Source organism: Schistocerca serialis, chromosome 2 (assembly GCF_023864345.2).
Source record: "Schistocerca serialis cubense isolate TAMUIC-IGC-003099 chromosome 2, iqSchSeri2.2, whole genome shotgun sequence".
Classification (NCBI taxonomy): domain Eukaryota; kingdom Metazoa; phylum Arthropoda; class Insecta; order Orthoptera; family Acrididae; genus Schistocerca; species Schistocerca serialis.
In genome coordinates, this window is record NC_064639.1 from 451538796 (window position 1) to 451554924 (window position 16129).

The 16129-nt window shown below is 40.4% G+C and overlaps 1 protein-coding gene across 1 annotated transcript in view; it reads right to left on the bottom strand.

Annotated features, from left to right (window-relative positions):
• LOC126456074 (limbic system-associated membrane protein-like) overlaps positions 1-16129 on the bottom strand; it is a 222467-nt gene that overhangs the window by 15664 nt on the left and 190674 nt on the right. The window contains exons 8-9 of the mRNA XM_050091828.1: positions 14688-14815; positions 1645-1837 (exon numbers count right to left, since the gene is read on the bottom strand). Coding sequence (XP_049947785.1) covers positions 1645-1837; positions 14688-14815 — 321 coding nt within the window. The remainder of the gene's footprint in view (positions 1-1644; positions 1838-14687; positions 14816-16129) is intronic.

Here is a 16129-nt window from a genome sequence, read left to right on the forward strand (position 1 = left end):
AATCCAGATAGACACAGGTGTTGCAGTGCATCATTCGGACCAGCTTCAGCCTTGTGTGCCAGCAAAACCTGTTCCAGATGTCGCTACACCATCTTCGGCTCTACCTGATGCTCGGGATACTGGAATCTCTCATTACTCACTACACAGTCCTCTCACCATCATACCAGTACCAGCACAAGAACTGACGCCACCAGGAGACGTGCCCATGCAGGGACCAGGTGACCATCATCTGTCGGAGCAACTCTACTCGCCTCCTTCTCCTATGGACGCGGACACATCGCCCATGTCTCCTTGCCGCAACGGGCAGATTGGTGCACGGGGCCCCAGCAGATTCGACCCCCACGTCTCCTGTCATCTCAACCAGTTATCATCGGGGACACTTCCGTCCGTACGGGAAGCCTCCTCCTCGAGACTTTACGGCCAGTTAAACAACACCTATGGACGTTAGCAATCTACAGGCCACCTCCATCAAGACTTGTGCAAAAACTTCAAAGGGGGGAAAAGTGTTGTGATTTGCTGATCTTTCAAAGTGCCGCCGCACAGTTACGCGCATTCTTTACGTGCGGCGTTGTCTGCCAGTCATGCAGCAGCAGTGCCACCTAAGCGGCCAGCCAGCCAGCGGCCGCTAGATTCGGACTCAGTTATGATTTGACTGTTAGAGTGTACACACTTCTTACTCTGTTTACTTGATCTGTGACTTTCATGTATTGCGTCTTCCTTGAAATATGTTTGTCCAACTTGAAGTTATAACATTGAAGTTCATTGTTGTACAAGGTGTTTAATGCTTGACTGCCAAAAATGTGGAAACAAAATAAAATCATAAAACTGAAACTAATAACATATTTTAGCCTTCTGTAATTATGTGAATGTATTTTAATTCACTTGATAGCTCCTGGCCACAGAAATTTCCTTTGTATTCATTTGATGTGTGAACTGTAAATGAAGAGAAAGCAACAAAATCAATAAATGTAAACATGGGTGACTATCACCCTCACCACTACAAACCAGACTGCTCTGCACATGCACAAATCTGGCAGCTTAGCTGCACCAGAAAATTTTTTCTGGGTAGCATGACTGCTTCTTGCTACTGCTGCAGCCACACTTCAAGTACCCAGAAGTGGAAGGTACTCCTCATATGTAGCTCAACTGCACATGTACATGAGCCTTCTGGCAACTGTTCAAAATGACTTAATGTAAACAGTTATGCTGTCACACTCATCAGAAGTAGTTTGCTTTTATGAAGTATTCTACTGTCGTTGTCCTAAAGCCTTTGATATATTTTGCTTTAGGCAGGCACTTGTGTGTGAACCAAGTTATTTTGTTGTAAATGGTGCATTTCCTTCACAACTTAAGTTTTATTTTGATTTTATTCTGTCGTTTACATTTTATTGCTGCAGTATTATTCTGTAGGAGTAGGATTCAGTGAAATTCTTTGTTGGACTATCAGTTCTCACCAGTCAAAATAACAAAAATTTAACGTAAGACTAAAACAATGAAAAATTCCCAGGTTTTTCCCAGTTTTATCCAGGATAAAAAATATTCCCCGGTTTTTCCGGATTTCCCAGTTGTCCTGGAGTGTATACATCCCTGTATTAAGGTCTCCCACTGCAAAGGGAGTACAAGGTTATGGAGAAGATACAGTACCTGATGCACCTTCTGTTCCAAACCTGAGCAGTTCAGATGGACTGCTCCACCCAAACTGGTTACGAGAGAGCAGCATTGCCTCATAAACTGTACCCAGCTGCAGTCCAGTCAGTGTGTAGGATTTGCTGTGTAAAGGTCCTCCTCTGTCAGCAGGAATCACAAGCTTTGTCCACTGTTGTTCCTTGGATTTTGGCTACAAGATAACATTGACAAAGATATAAATGTCACTGATATTGGTCATTCTTAAAACAATGTGCAATTGTAAAGTGTTTGTTGATTCCAACATCCCTGCCAAAGGAACATGAAACTGAACAGATATCTGTTTATGTAAAAGTGTGCATATTTCTGTGGCAGACATTTAAAAAAATGTCTGTTTTTAATGTAAAAAAGTATCATTGAATTTGACAGTATTAAACATGTTTTGGTACAGCATAACAACAGAATGTTTGTTACTGTTTACATGTATACATTTTTATTTATGATAGGAAATACATGTTACCTGGCATCAGAATCTGTATATTAAAAAAATGACACATCTCTTCAATTTCTCTCACAGGTTTTACGTAAATACCATATACTTAAAAATTGAGCAAAAGTAATTTTATAACACAAAACTCTGTTCCTTCAGGATATCCAAAGAGTACTAACTCACATTTAAAAGTTCTCAGTGAAGAAAATAATAGCCATAATATTCATATTATCTGAGAGGTGTAGGGTTTCTGTAAACTGTGTTGTATTGTTGAATCCTAGTCAGTCAGGCAAAACTACATCAAGCCCACCAGTATCACCACTACATGATTCTATCCAAACCACCTTCTTATGATTATTCAAGAGGATGATCATATGTTATCCAGATGACAGCTAGCTGGTGACACAAAAACCATACAGAGCTTGCATCACTAGTTGTATATGTTAATTACTGGCTACATGCTCCCAGGTCAGTTGCTGTTGTATGGACTCATTTTAGTATAGCGAGTTTTTGTACCATTTAGTACACCTTCAAGCAGCAAAAATTTTACAACACTCAATATTTTTTTTCTCCTACCGTAGTAAACTTACAAGAATAGAAGTTGACACTCTAAAGCAATTATTTTTATGCCCTTTTACACTGGTTCTAGAATGTGGCTAGCATATCCCTCATATCAGGAGTAGTTTAAAACTTTATAATTATCTGTTTAGTTTACTTTATTGACAAAATACTTGTTTACAAAACAGAGCTCTTTTGGTTACGTAACACAAAAAAATAACATTTCAAATTATGAATTTAGTTTTTTAATCACTGTAATATACTTCTAACTGAGAAGCTATTGAATAGAATGACCTGATTTTGCTCAATTCAGTTGATATTATATAGTTACATATGCCCAAAAAATTTGAAAGCTTACACTGTAATATACTTCTAACTGAGAAGCTATTCAATAGAATGACCTGATTTTGCTGAATTCAGTTGATGTTGTATGGTTAGAAAGGCCCAAAAAATTTGAAAGCTTTATCTTGTTTTTACTATTGCAGTGCCTGTGTTATTCTGAATTCCGATGAAATGCTCCTTCAGACATGCGTGCATGCTTGTAATTGTCAATATGAACAGCGATCAGCAGCATAATGTAAAGACAACAATGAAAATTGTTGCCAGACTGGGACTTGAATCTGGATTTCCCTCTTATTGTGAGTGGTTGCCTTATCATTAGGCTATCCGAGCACGACTAATGGCCGAACCCAAACTTTCATATGTCATCAGCCATTTGTCTGCAACCTGTGCTCATACATCCATTATGTATTATCCTGTAAATGCATGACATTTTACATGAAAGTCACTTGCCTATGTCAGCAGATAGTACAATACCAGGCATGCATGTCTGAAGGAACATTGCAGAGAGTGATCACTCCACTGTACAGAATGCTTAATACATTGGTCTTGATACTTACACTATCTTTAAGACATTGGTATTTACACTGTTGTGATGTGTAATGAATAATGTCCAGTACCAAAATTAATGTAGGGCATCCAAAGTACTGCCAGAAAGTACAAACTATGTATGATCATAAAACATACAGTAACCAGTGAAATAAAGTTGCAACATTGTAAACCATAGATCTATCTGCTGTGGCAGATTTGGTGGCAACTCTGCTTTCCAGTGTGGCACAGTTGAAGCAATATTAGCAATGGTTAAAATGTTTGTAGAAAGTAGTCCATTAAATACTCTATGGTTAGAAACCACTTGTAAGTTGAGATCACTAATTACACTGTCCAAATCACTATTCACTAATTGCACTGTCCAAATCACTATTGGATTGTCCCAGTAGGACATTGTCTGTTGTTGCTGATATTGTACCTCATTCTTAATCATCTGCTTGGCGTTCATCTTCTTGACAAAGTCACCACTGGTGGGAATGTTAATCCACAATAAAGGACATGCATATAATGGTCCAAATGAATAAATGAGATTTATTTAATGGTCAATATATAAATACAAAGCACAAGTTGTGAGCATGTCTGAGCAACATGCATGTTCAAAGGGCTCTGAACATAAGTTAAGAAACTCAAAGATATGTACTGTCTCTGTTAATGACCATGCTTTACAATCAAAATAATCTCACTGCCACAGCTTTAACTGTCTAAGAACAAATGTAATTTAAATTAGGAAGATCATGTATAGACATAGTGTTTTTAATGAGATAAGTATTGCATTGTGGCCATGTACGTTACAACTGTGAATGCACAGTTTGTATATCAGTGTCAACGGTGACAAACTGAATGAGGGCAGCTGCTTCACTCATTGGCATCACCACCTCTGCATGAGTTTCACCAGTAGCATGCTGCCACCGTGGCATCCCTCTCTCGTGCTTCCGCTGTATTTGGTGAAGGTTCCGCTCACTAACTGTGACAGTTATGCATTATTGTACGATGAGCATTTCGTGTGATCAGACTTGACCTAAATTAATGTTATGCTGTGTGTGTGTACTTCTGGTGCTAAGCTCACTGCCATTGTATATTTTGTTTGTTGTTGTTGTTGTAAATAAAGAACTGTAGATACAGTTTTTGGCAACAAGGTTGTTCATTTCCACATACGTTTCATGAGTACAATGGATTCAGCATTGCTTCAGTTGTTACAACAACAGCAGCAGTAGCTGCTTACATAGCAGCAACAGCAGTTTGAGTAATTACAACAGCAGCTAGGTTTGCTTCATCAGTTGGTATGGATTTGAAATAGGCATGGGCCCTCCACATCTCTCCTCTACAGGCCGGAGTACTCACTCAGCTTTTCCACCATTCCAGGAAGCGAAGTAAGGATGGGACTTAAACAAGCACTGTCTGCAACAACATATCACAGCATTTCAGGTAGAGAACCCCTCTTTGCATAAGTCTTCCTTCTTGTCTTGGGTTTAGCCCAAAACACTTCATTTGCTTCAGAAACTGGCTCCACTGAAGGACTTAGCAGCATTTTCATTTTCTGAAGTATGTGAGTTGTTCAGTGCTTATTATCTTGAGAAAACTGACATTGTTGCTTCCCATATGGAGTTCCACCAGTAACAAAAGAAAAAAAGCCAGTTCTATCAGGCATTGGTGCCTGAACTCTTCAGTTTAAGTAGGAAGTGCAAATTTATTTGTGATCATTGTAAACAGCCCAATGCTGACTCTGATATGTGACATAACTGCCTATTCTGCTCCAGACATGAAGGTATGTCGTAAGGTCTTGCATTTAGAAGGTCCTACAGTACAGGAGGTTCTAGCTATCACTTAGGTATTTGAGATGTCATAGGCTGTGACAGAACAGTTTGAGGATATCATGGGCATGATGTGCATTTCCACAGCAAATGTGCAGTTCACTGATGCCCTTATCATGCTCATCTAGTTTGCACTGTTTGCTGTCAGATGGTGCTCCCTTTCGATGCAGATTCATCATGTTCTGATGTTTCCATGCACACACTTGTCATTGCTACCCGTACCAGCAGGCACAGTGTTTGGCTTCTCATAAACATTGTCATGTGACAGCTGCTTGCCATAACTGTTTGCACAGCGAGTCTTTTGTCGTGGACATAGAGTTTACCAAAGTCCAAAGTGTTACACCAGTGCACGGCCAGGAGCCTGGAATTCGCAACAAGATCTGTATTATGCTGCACATTAAATAACAGCCATTCTGTTTCCAGACTGACAGTGGGACCACTTTGTCTCTCATGAACCTTGAAACCTATCATTGCTTGGGTCATCCTGCTTTTTTCTCAACAGACTGCCATTTGGTCAGTAATGGCAAGCAGCCCACTCCTGTTCATGGCCAGTTCGAGGTCAACTTTGAGTATCAGCATGTCATGAGGGTGATAATGTTTTTGCTCATCAATAGCGTAATGTCAGAAAATAATTTCATTCTTGATGCATTCACAGTTCTGTCAGGTGGTTCAGTTTGCGTGGTTTGCCTCCAGAGGAGTCTCATTCAATCTGCAATTGTTTCCTCATCCATCATTGACTGGCAGTCATCAGTGACACAGTCCGCCTCAGCAGAGATTTGGATTACCCCCACATTGTTGTCCCTACAATACTGTGAGTTCACATACACTACTGGCCATTAAAATTGCTACACCAAGAAGAAATGCAGATGATAAACGGGTATTCATTGGAAAAATACGAGTATATTATACTAGAACCGACATGTGATTACATTTTCACACAGTTTGGGTGCATAGATCCTGAGAAATCAGTACCCAGAACAACCACCTCTGGCTGCAATAACGGCCTTGATACGCCTGGGCATTGAGTCAAACAGAGCTTGGATGGCGTGTACACCATACAGCTGCCCATGCAGCTTCAACACGATACCACAGTTCATCAAGAGTAGTGACTGGCGTATTGTGACGAGCCAGTTGCTCAACCACCATTGACCAGACGTTTTCAATTGATGAGAGAACTGGAGAATGTGCAGGCCAGGGCAGCAGTCGAACATTTTCTGTATCCAGAAAGGCCCGTACAGGACCTGCAACATGTGGTCGTGCATTATCCTACTGAAATGTAGGGTTTTGCAGGGATCAAATGAAGGGTAGAGCCACGGCTTGTAACACATCTGAAAAGTAAAGTCCACTGTTCAAAGTGCCGTCAATGCGAACAAGAGGTGACCGAGATGTGTAACCAATGGCACCCCATACCATCACGTTGGGTGATATGCCAGTATGACGATGATGAATACTCACTTCCAATGTGTGTTTACTGCGATGTTGCCAAGCACAGATGCAACCATCATGATGCTGTAAACAGAACTTGGATTCATCTGAAAAAATGACGTTCTGCCATTCGTGCACCCAGGTTTATCATTGAGTACACCATCGCAGGTGCTCCTGTCTGTGATGCAGCATCAAGGGTAACCGCAGCCATAGTCTCCAAGCTGATAGTCCATGCTGCTGCAAACATCATCGAACTGTTCATGCAAATGGTTGTTGTCTTGCAAACGTCTCCATCTGTTGACACAGGGATCGAGACGTGGCTGCACGATTCGTTACGGCCATGCAGATAAGATGCCTGTCATCTCGACTGCTAGTGATACGAGGCCATTGGGATCCAGCACAGCGTTCCCTATTACCCTCCTGAACCCACCTATTCCATATTCTGCTAACAGTCATTGAATCTCATCCAACGCGAGCAGCAGTGTCGTGATACGATAAGCTGCAATCATGATAAGCTACAATCCGACATTTATCAAAGTTGGGAACATGATGGTACGCATTTCTACTCCTTACACAAGGCATCACAACATTTCACCAGGCAACGTTGGTCTACTGCTGTTGGTGTATCACAAATTGGTTAGAGACTTTCCTCATGTCAGCACGTTGTAGGTGGCGCCACCAGTGCCAACCTTGTGTGAATGCTCTGAAAAGTTAATCATTTGCATATCACAGCATCTTCTTCCTGTCAGTTAAACTTCGCATCTGTAGCACGTCATCTTCGTGGTGTAGTAATTTTATTGGCCAGTAGTGTACTTGGTCTGCTACACCATGGCCGCTGGAACATGTTCTGCATGGAGGTCCATGCATGGCACTTTGTCTACTAGCCTGGTATTAATTCAAAAATTGAGAAAGTCATTTGTGAGTGTGACAGTGTGCTGAGCAGCAGGGAACAGTACCACATGCATCACTTAGTGGGCCCTTTTGTAATTCCATGTGGCTGATAGTAATTGATGTGCAGTACAATTACCTATATGTACACACTCCACCATAATAGAAACCACAGTGTTGGTTCTCATCCAGGTTTTTGCAATTAACAGGCTATCCTGGATGATCATCTTTGTTTTATAGATTCTGCACTCACAACGGCATTATCCACCTCTCTTCCATTCCAATTTCCCTTGAGTCAAATGGGGAGATGGACGAATGGTGCACACATTTAAGACAGTTAAAAAGGGCTGGGCAGATTTTTATGCAGACTCAATGTTGCCTCTGTTTCTCAGCACCTAAAGGACCAACCCTCTCAATGATCACAGATCACCTGAGATCCTCCCTGGCCATCAGCCCTGGACACTGCTTCACCTGCTGTGTCCTGCACAGCAGCTTGAGGTGCATTTGCATCTTTCACATTACACCCCAGGCAACCCCATCTAATCGCGCACCTTCGGTCAGCAGCCTGGATGGGTGCCGGTGACAGTGCAAGTGACACGTGGTCAGTTGATGTTCTCTGTGGATTGCAGCAGGATGACCCTCTCCTGCCATTGAACCAGCTGTGTCCTCAGTGGGGCCCTAAACAGCCACATCCGCAGCCTCAGTAACCACTGATGGGGAGCCCTCCTGCAAGCACCATACCATGCCCGGGACCTGACACCCTGGATGTGCCTCCATAAGATGTGTTGGTGGGTGACAGTGATGTTGAGATGCAGCTGTCAGCAGCACCAGACTCTCTGCTGATAAACAACAGCAGCTGCCTGAATTCTGCCCTGCAGCAGCACCGGGTGGCCTCTTCCGAGTCATCACTACCTTTAACCATCACTGCTGATGGCACAGATTTTACCTCACCACCACATCCCTGCTCTACACTGTGCCCATCTCACCAATGACCATGCCACTTCCAGCCATATTCCCTGCCAAACTGGAGACAGCTGACACACCAGCCCCATGACAGCGATATCTCTTTGGACACCAATGAGTTGATGGAGACAAACACCATCAACCATCAGTTGCCATACAACAGCTGCTGCGAATGAAGCCACTGCCACTGCTGCCAGGTCATATGGGTGCAGCCCACAGTTTCCTCAGCCATGGGAGCCAGTTGCCAGCAGCTCTGAATTGTTGGGCTTCTGCCTTCGTTCACCAGTGACTGTGGTTCTGGCTCCACAGAAGAGGGAAGGGATGTCCTTGTGTGCCCATATACACTGCCACCATGATTTCAAAACAAGGGTGCCTGCTTTACTCACTGGCAATGGCCACCATCAGACAAGTGGTGCCAGTGGCATGCCACCACCACACCCTGCTCAGTTATGCTTCAGGCATGCTTGTTGCAAATTCTGGTTGCAGGTTAGGACAGTTATATATTGTTGTATGATGAACACTGTATGTGATCAGACTCAACCTGGACTACTATTCTTCTGTTAATGTTCTCTTGTGATTGTATACTTCCAGTTCTCAGGTCACCACCACTGGATATGTTGTTGTAAATAAAGAACTGTAGATGATACATTACAAGTTTGATGTGGAGAGTAATGTGGTTTTTGTTGACCTTCAGAACATCTTTAATAATGTTCCACTAACTACAGACAGTAATGGAAAAAAGCTGAAAATGTCATATACATAATAACAGTATTTCAAAGTCTTTCTAATAACACACAAGTAGTAAAAGAGCTGAATGGGCACATCTGAATAGAATTTGGAACTAAGAAAGGATGAAGACAACATTGCAGGACCTCCTTTTGTCTTTTTAATATATGTCTGATTAGGTTCACACATTGGATAAAAATGAAACCATGCCAACCCCGTAGTACTGTTTAAATGAAGTGATGTGTTCACTCTTCCAAACGTACAAGAAATAGAGCACTATCCTGTGTGATGTAAAACAGCTATACTGGGAATAGGCAAAATAATGTGAACACCTGTACTTTATTTGGGAATGATTTATTAGTAAGGGGTAGGACTCCCATTTGCCCTTAATACAGTTGCGATTCTTCTTGGAATACTGGCAAACAATCATTGCACAGTCTCCAATGGAATGTTATGCCACTCTTCAGTCAGAATCTCTTCTAACTCCTGTAGTGACGAGGGAGGTGGAAATCTGCTCCGGAGTCTGTGCTCCAATATCGCCCACATGGATTTGATAATGTTCAACTCCAGGGACTGTGCTGGCCCAGGAGGATGCTGCAGTTCAGTTGCATGCTCCTCATACCATGATTGTGCTGTACTGGGTGTGTGAAGTCCTGAAAAATGGCATCATTGTTGTGGATAACATTTGAATCACAGAGCACATCTGATCACCTGAATTATTCACAAAATCTTTGGCTGTAACATGTCCTTTGATAGTAATGATGGGACCAGCAGAATACCATGATATGGCTGCCCACACCATCAGACTTCCACCTTCATGCTTAACCATTGGAATCAAGCAATCAGGATTGTAGACTTCTTTTGGCATTCTCCAGATGCAAATCCAGCACAATGTTGTAAATAATGAAAACGTTGACTCGTCGAACCATATGATGCGTTCCACTGATCATCTGTCCAGGATTTGAGCTGCTGACACCAGGTTTTATGCTTAGTTGCATTTGTTGTTGTCAGTAATGGTTGTGGTACAGCATTTTGCCTATAAATATTTGCTTTATGGAGTTCTCGGTGGACAGTGTTGATAGATATGGGTCTTGAAGATGGCTATTGAGCTCTTCAGTCACTTTAGCGACTGAAGTTTTGTGTTGTTTTGACACAATTCATGTTAGTGTATGATAATCTCTGTCATTTAGTTTTGATATCCACCCACTACTATGTTTACACGATGCTGTCTTTCCATGTTTCGTGTATGCTGTCATGACAGTTCAGACAGTTGCTCTTGAAACATTGAATAAGTTGGCTGTCTTGGTTACTGATGCTCCAGCTAATTGGACCCCTGCAATCTGCCCTCTGTAGAACTCTGTTAGATCTTTCATTACGGTACACGTCGACCTCAACCTCTGAATGCAAAGACAAAGTGTGCACTACTCATAAACAACCTGCACTGCTGCCTAGTCCATGCTGAACATGCACAGTCCAGTACAACATATGCCTTACCTGTGTTGTTGACCATCAAACACAACCATCCCATTACTGCCACTGTTCACATTGTTTTGCCTATACCCTGTATCATCAACTTAAAGCTGTAAATTTTCACAAAATATCGTCCCTTTAATTTGTTAGTTCTATTTCTATTCCAATACATAAAGACAAAAAATTTCTGATTTGTCTCAAACTAATATCAGAAATAGTTCTTTAAGTGTAATATGACATAGCAGGACCTCCTGTTGCCTTTTTAATATATGTGGGATTAGGTTCACACCTTGGATAAAGGTGAGGCCATACCAAATCCATGTAACATAGTAATGTTCAAATGAACTGATGTGTTCACTCTTCTGAATGTACAAGAAATGGAGAATTATCCTGAGTGCTGTAAAACAGATATAACGTCAACTTAAAGCTGTAAATTCTCACAAAATATTGTCCCTTTAATTTGTTAATTCTTCTTCTATCCCTTATATAAAGACAAAAATCGTTGATTTGCCTCTAAATAATATCAGAAATAGTTCCAGATATGTAGGAAATAAATTAATGTCTTAGGATTGTGAGCACAAGACAGTTCTTTGTTGTTGGTTCGTTACACCAAAGGATAATTAATTTGGCCAACTTGTAATTTTGCATACATTCAACAGAGAGTAGTAATAGCTCTACACCTGTAATATTTTCAGGTTAATTTTTTAAGCCTTATCCAAAGATACTCCATGAGAAACAACACCTTTTGTGGTGCAAAATCATCTGCTCTTTCTAATAAAACAAAAATTAAGGAGATAGGAGATGTTAACATCTAGCAAAATGACATTAAAGTATGCACAAATTTGTTGCAAAAAATTTATGTCATGCTTACATATGAATAGCTTCTAGAATATTAACAAGAACTGCTAATGGGAACTTCATTCACCCAAAAATTATTTCAGCCACAAAATGCTTGAAGAACTGTTGCATATGGTATTTGTGACATAACACGGCACAAAAAAGGTGACTGATGAAACCTTGAAATTTTAAGAATGTGAAGAACACAAATTTTTTATATATGTGATTCAAATTATTCCCTCGGTTTAATATTAATTTCACTTTTACATCACCTTAAATGTGGCCAAACTATTGCAGAATTCACACAATATTTTGTAGTCCCCTTCTGAAAGCCTCATAAAATCCAGATGTTTGTACTGTGTGCTCACAGTTTGCACAGCTTTGTTTTATCCTATAGAAAAAGATTGTGCAGATTTTTCAGATTGAAATTGTTGGTCCACTTGGTTTAAAAAAATCAATTAATGCAAAATCTCTACAAGCTGTCACAATGTTTAACATTGTGTTCATTGTGACAATATTTATGTATGCAGAACAGCCTTGCTGATAGAGTTGAATGAAGGAGGAACCTTCTTAAATCGTTAACTACAGTACCTAGCCTACGCTGACGATGTGGCATTACTCACATGAAACACTGCTTTGCTAGGCGAAGTCTATCAACAACTGGAGAAAGGTGGAAGGGAGTTTGGCCTGACAGTCAATGACGAAAAGACCAAGTATATGGCAATGACCAACCAACAAAACCTACCAAATCTCAGGATAGCCAACAGGGAGTTTGAAAAGGTGAGAGACTTCAAGTACCTTGGGTCGACTATCACTGATACAAATGCCATTGGCAGTGAGGTGAAAGCCAGAATAGCAGCAGGTAACAGATGCTACTTTGCCGCATTACCCGTGCTTAGGATTCACTTCTATCATGAAAATCCAAAATCCTGATTTACAAAACAGTTATAAGACCAGTTGTTATGTATGGTGGCAAAACATGGACCATGACTGTAAATGAGGAACGAATCCTTAGCATATAGGAGAGAAAGATGCTACGTAAAATATACGGGCCAATATATGATCAAGAAGGTTGGCGCATTCGTACGAATGCAGAACAACAACACATTTTTGAAGAACCTGACATTGTCACTACCATTAAAATAAGAAGACTGTGGTGGGCAGGGCACGTGGTCAGAATGGAAGAAGACAGAGCATGTAAGAGGATTTTTGATGGCAAGGCTGGAGGCAGACGGCAGAGGCAACGCCCTAGAAAGAGATGGGTGGATGGAGTTGAAGAAGACATGAAAAAGCTGGGTGTCAGAGGATGGAGATGGAAAGCCATGGACCAGATAGAATGGCAGGATATTGTGATGCAGGCCAAGGCCCTTCAAAGGCTGTAGAGCTGAGGAGTAAGTAAGTAAGAACAGTCTTGCATCATTCACTTATTATAAAATACACAATAATTAAATTGTATCTACTGCCATAATATTTCTATATTCAGCCTTATTTTTCAATATTATTTATTTTAGTTTCAACTAACATTCATCCAGTACATATTTCATATAAATCACTAATCACAGTTACTATAAAACTTGTATCAGGTGTATTACTTGAAGATAGTTCACAACAACTAAAATAGTGTTTGTAAGACAATGAGAGTAATACAGTTTTTTTTAGGTGAAACAGATTTTGGTACATTAATATCAGCTTACAGCACATCTCATATCACTGCTAATGGATAGATCATTTGTTATTCAACAAATTATATCTGATGTATTGTGGGTGTAGTCCATCATCAGTATGCATTGTTCAATAAATTATATTTCATGCCTCTTCAGAATGCACTGTTCAACAATTTATATTTGATGCATATTGGGTATAGCCCATCTTCAGAATTCTGTAGATGGACTATGCCCAAAATGCATCAAATATTATTTGTTAAACAACATGTGATCTGTTCATTTTAGGTGACTCATTCTGCAATGATATAAGAAGTGTCCTTGCCTTACATTATGATAACAGGCCTCCTACACAACTTTGTGCCACAACATCAGACATTAATACCACATCCAGTTTTTGTAATAATGTTTATGTGTAAGTTGTAGCATTTCCAGCAGCAACATTTTTGGCACAGTGTTGTCTTGCTTGGTCAACTGTCATCTTTGTGCACAAGTAACTGTGCAGCATCATGCTGTGGTATTCATAAGGTGTTGTACACTAGGTGTGTCCCTAATAACCCAAAAGTGTCAATTCTACTGTATATATTGGAAATGCCACGTGGCTAGGGCCTCCTGTTGGGTAGACTGTTCGCCTGGTGCAGGTCTTTCGAGTTGACGCCACTAGGGTGACTTGCATGTTGATGGGGATGAAATGATGATGATAAGGACAACACAATACCCAGTTCCTGAGCAGAGAAAATCTCTGACCCAGCTGGGAATTGAACCTGGGCCATTAGGTATGACATTTCATTGCGCTGACCACTCAGCTCCCAGGGGTGGACAATTCTACCGTACTTTTCCATATTATTTTAAGTCTTTCGATAGTAGGCATCTGTAATGCAAACTCAAACACAATTTTGGCATAAATATCAGCACAAAATAATACATTTGTCCTCCTGCAATGCTGATTATGTTGTTCTAGCTCATCATTAGTCTGTTACAATACATTTTTTCTAATGTCTGTGCTTGCTGTAGGGCACCTTTATTCAAAGAATTTTTTACTACAGCAGAAACCAACATCATTTTGTGATCCTGACTATGAACATGAGTTAAAATGAATGTGAAGTTCATCTGGAGATGAACCTTTTTATTTGAAACTAATAACTACATTTTTTAAATAAATAGAATAATTATCAAAGGCTGGGCAGTATGTGCAGCAAGTTAGATTATCAAGCATTTTGGGTGTAGTAGAGATGCAGGAATGGAAAGATTAGCCCAACAGAAATGTTTTAAGATCATCATCACAGTCAAATGTATCAATCAGCTGCAATCAAATTACATGCAAATTAGATGGCAGCATAAACTTACCTCATACCTTCGGAAGAGCAGATGATATTCAATTATGGGTGAATAACTGTCTACTTCCCAGATGAGTGTATAGTTGTTTGCGATACCTATGTTTCTGTCTTTCTTAAATACTGCAGGTTTCGCTACACCTGTAAAGAGAAAAGCATAAATAATGAAATGGAAATAATTATGTCATAGTTGTCCTGAAAATGCACCCCCAAGATGGATAATAACTGTGGGCTTTGTACATTTAGTACAATATCTGCACACATAGAAATGAAATCAGTCAAACAAGAAAATCTGGAGTGAGTGGTACACTGTAACAGACATTTGAAAGTAGAAAAACTGGCAGTAAGAAGCCTCATATAGTACTTGCCTGAATGGAATGTGACTTTTCAGATTTTTAGTTTAAATTGGGACTTCTGAAAGAAGTCATATTACTTGAACATTATACAAAGGTGATCTTGTCTGTGTTTTATACCTAAGCCAAACTGACACAAAAAATAACTGCAAAAAGAACAAAGCAGTCATTACCTACAGATATGCCACACTGTTACTGATAATCTAGTATGTTCAGGAGGTTGGATTTGGGGGAGGGGAGGGGGTGAGGAGAGTGCTGTGAACATCCTTTAGTGATTTCCATAGGAAAATGTTCAAGGTTTGTCCACAGGATAGCAGTTTTTATTCTAAGTTATATTGCATTTATTTTATTTATTTATTGCCATAATGAACACATTCTTTTGACTTGAGAACTGAGTGTCTGCAATGGTCTTACGCAAGTCCATTCTATGCAATATGAAATATATCCTTCAATAATGATCACGTACATTTAATTTCCTACAGCAGATACAATAATGTCTTGTTCTGGGTGTACCTCTTGCTATCAAACATGGCCTCTATCATTTTCTCTGGTATTATTTCATTTCCCATTCTCTTTACAAGTCCAAGCCTTTTTTACCTACTTTTCACAGTTCTGTCATTCAACTTATATCCAATATGGGTATAAAGTACATCTTGTACACCACTTCCCTACATTTTGTTGACACGTTCCTTCCCCAGACTAAATCCTCCACTCACTGGTAAAATGCATTGCTCCATTGCGTCCTTCTGCTGACTCCCACCTCCACTTTGCATTCTGAATTATCCCAGTTCCTTAACATGTGAAGTGTCTGCCCCTGATAGCTGAATGGTCAGTGTGACGGATTGTTAATCCTCTGGGCCTGGGTTCGATTCCTGGCTGGGTCGGGGAATTTTCTCCACCCAGGAACTGGGTGTTGTGCTGTCCTCATCCTCATCCTATCATCCTCATTGACTGCAGATTGCTGAAGTGGCGTCAAATTGAAAGACCAGTACCTGGCAAACGGTCTGCTCGCTGGGGGGCCCTAGCCATATTATTAAATAAATAAAATATTTGAAGTTGTCCACAATTTCAGTTCTCTGCCCTTTTTTATATTAATTCGTCC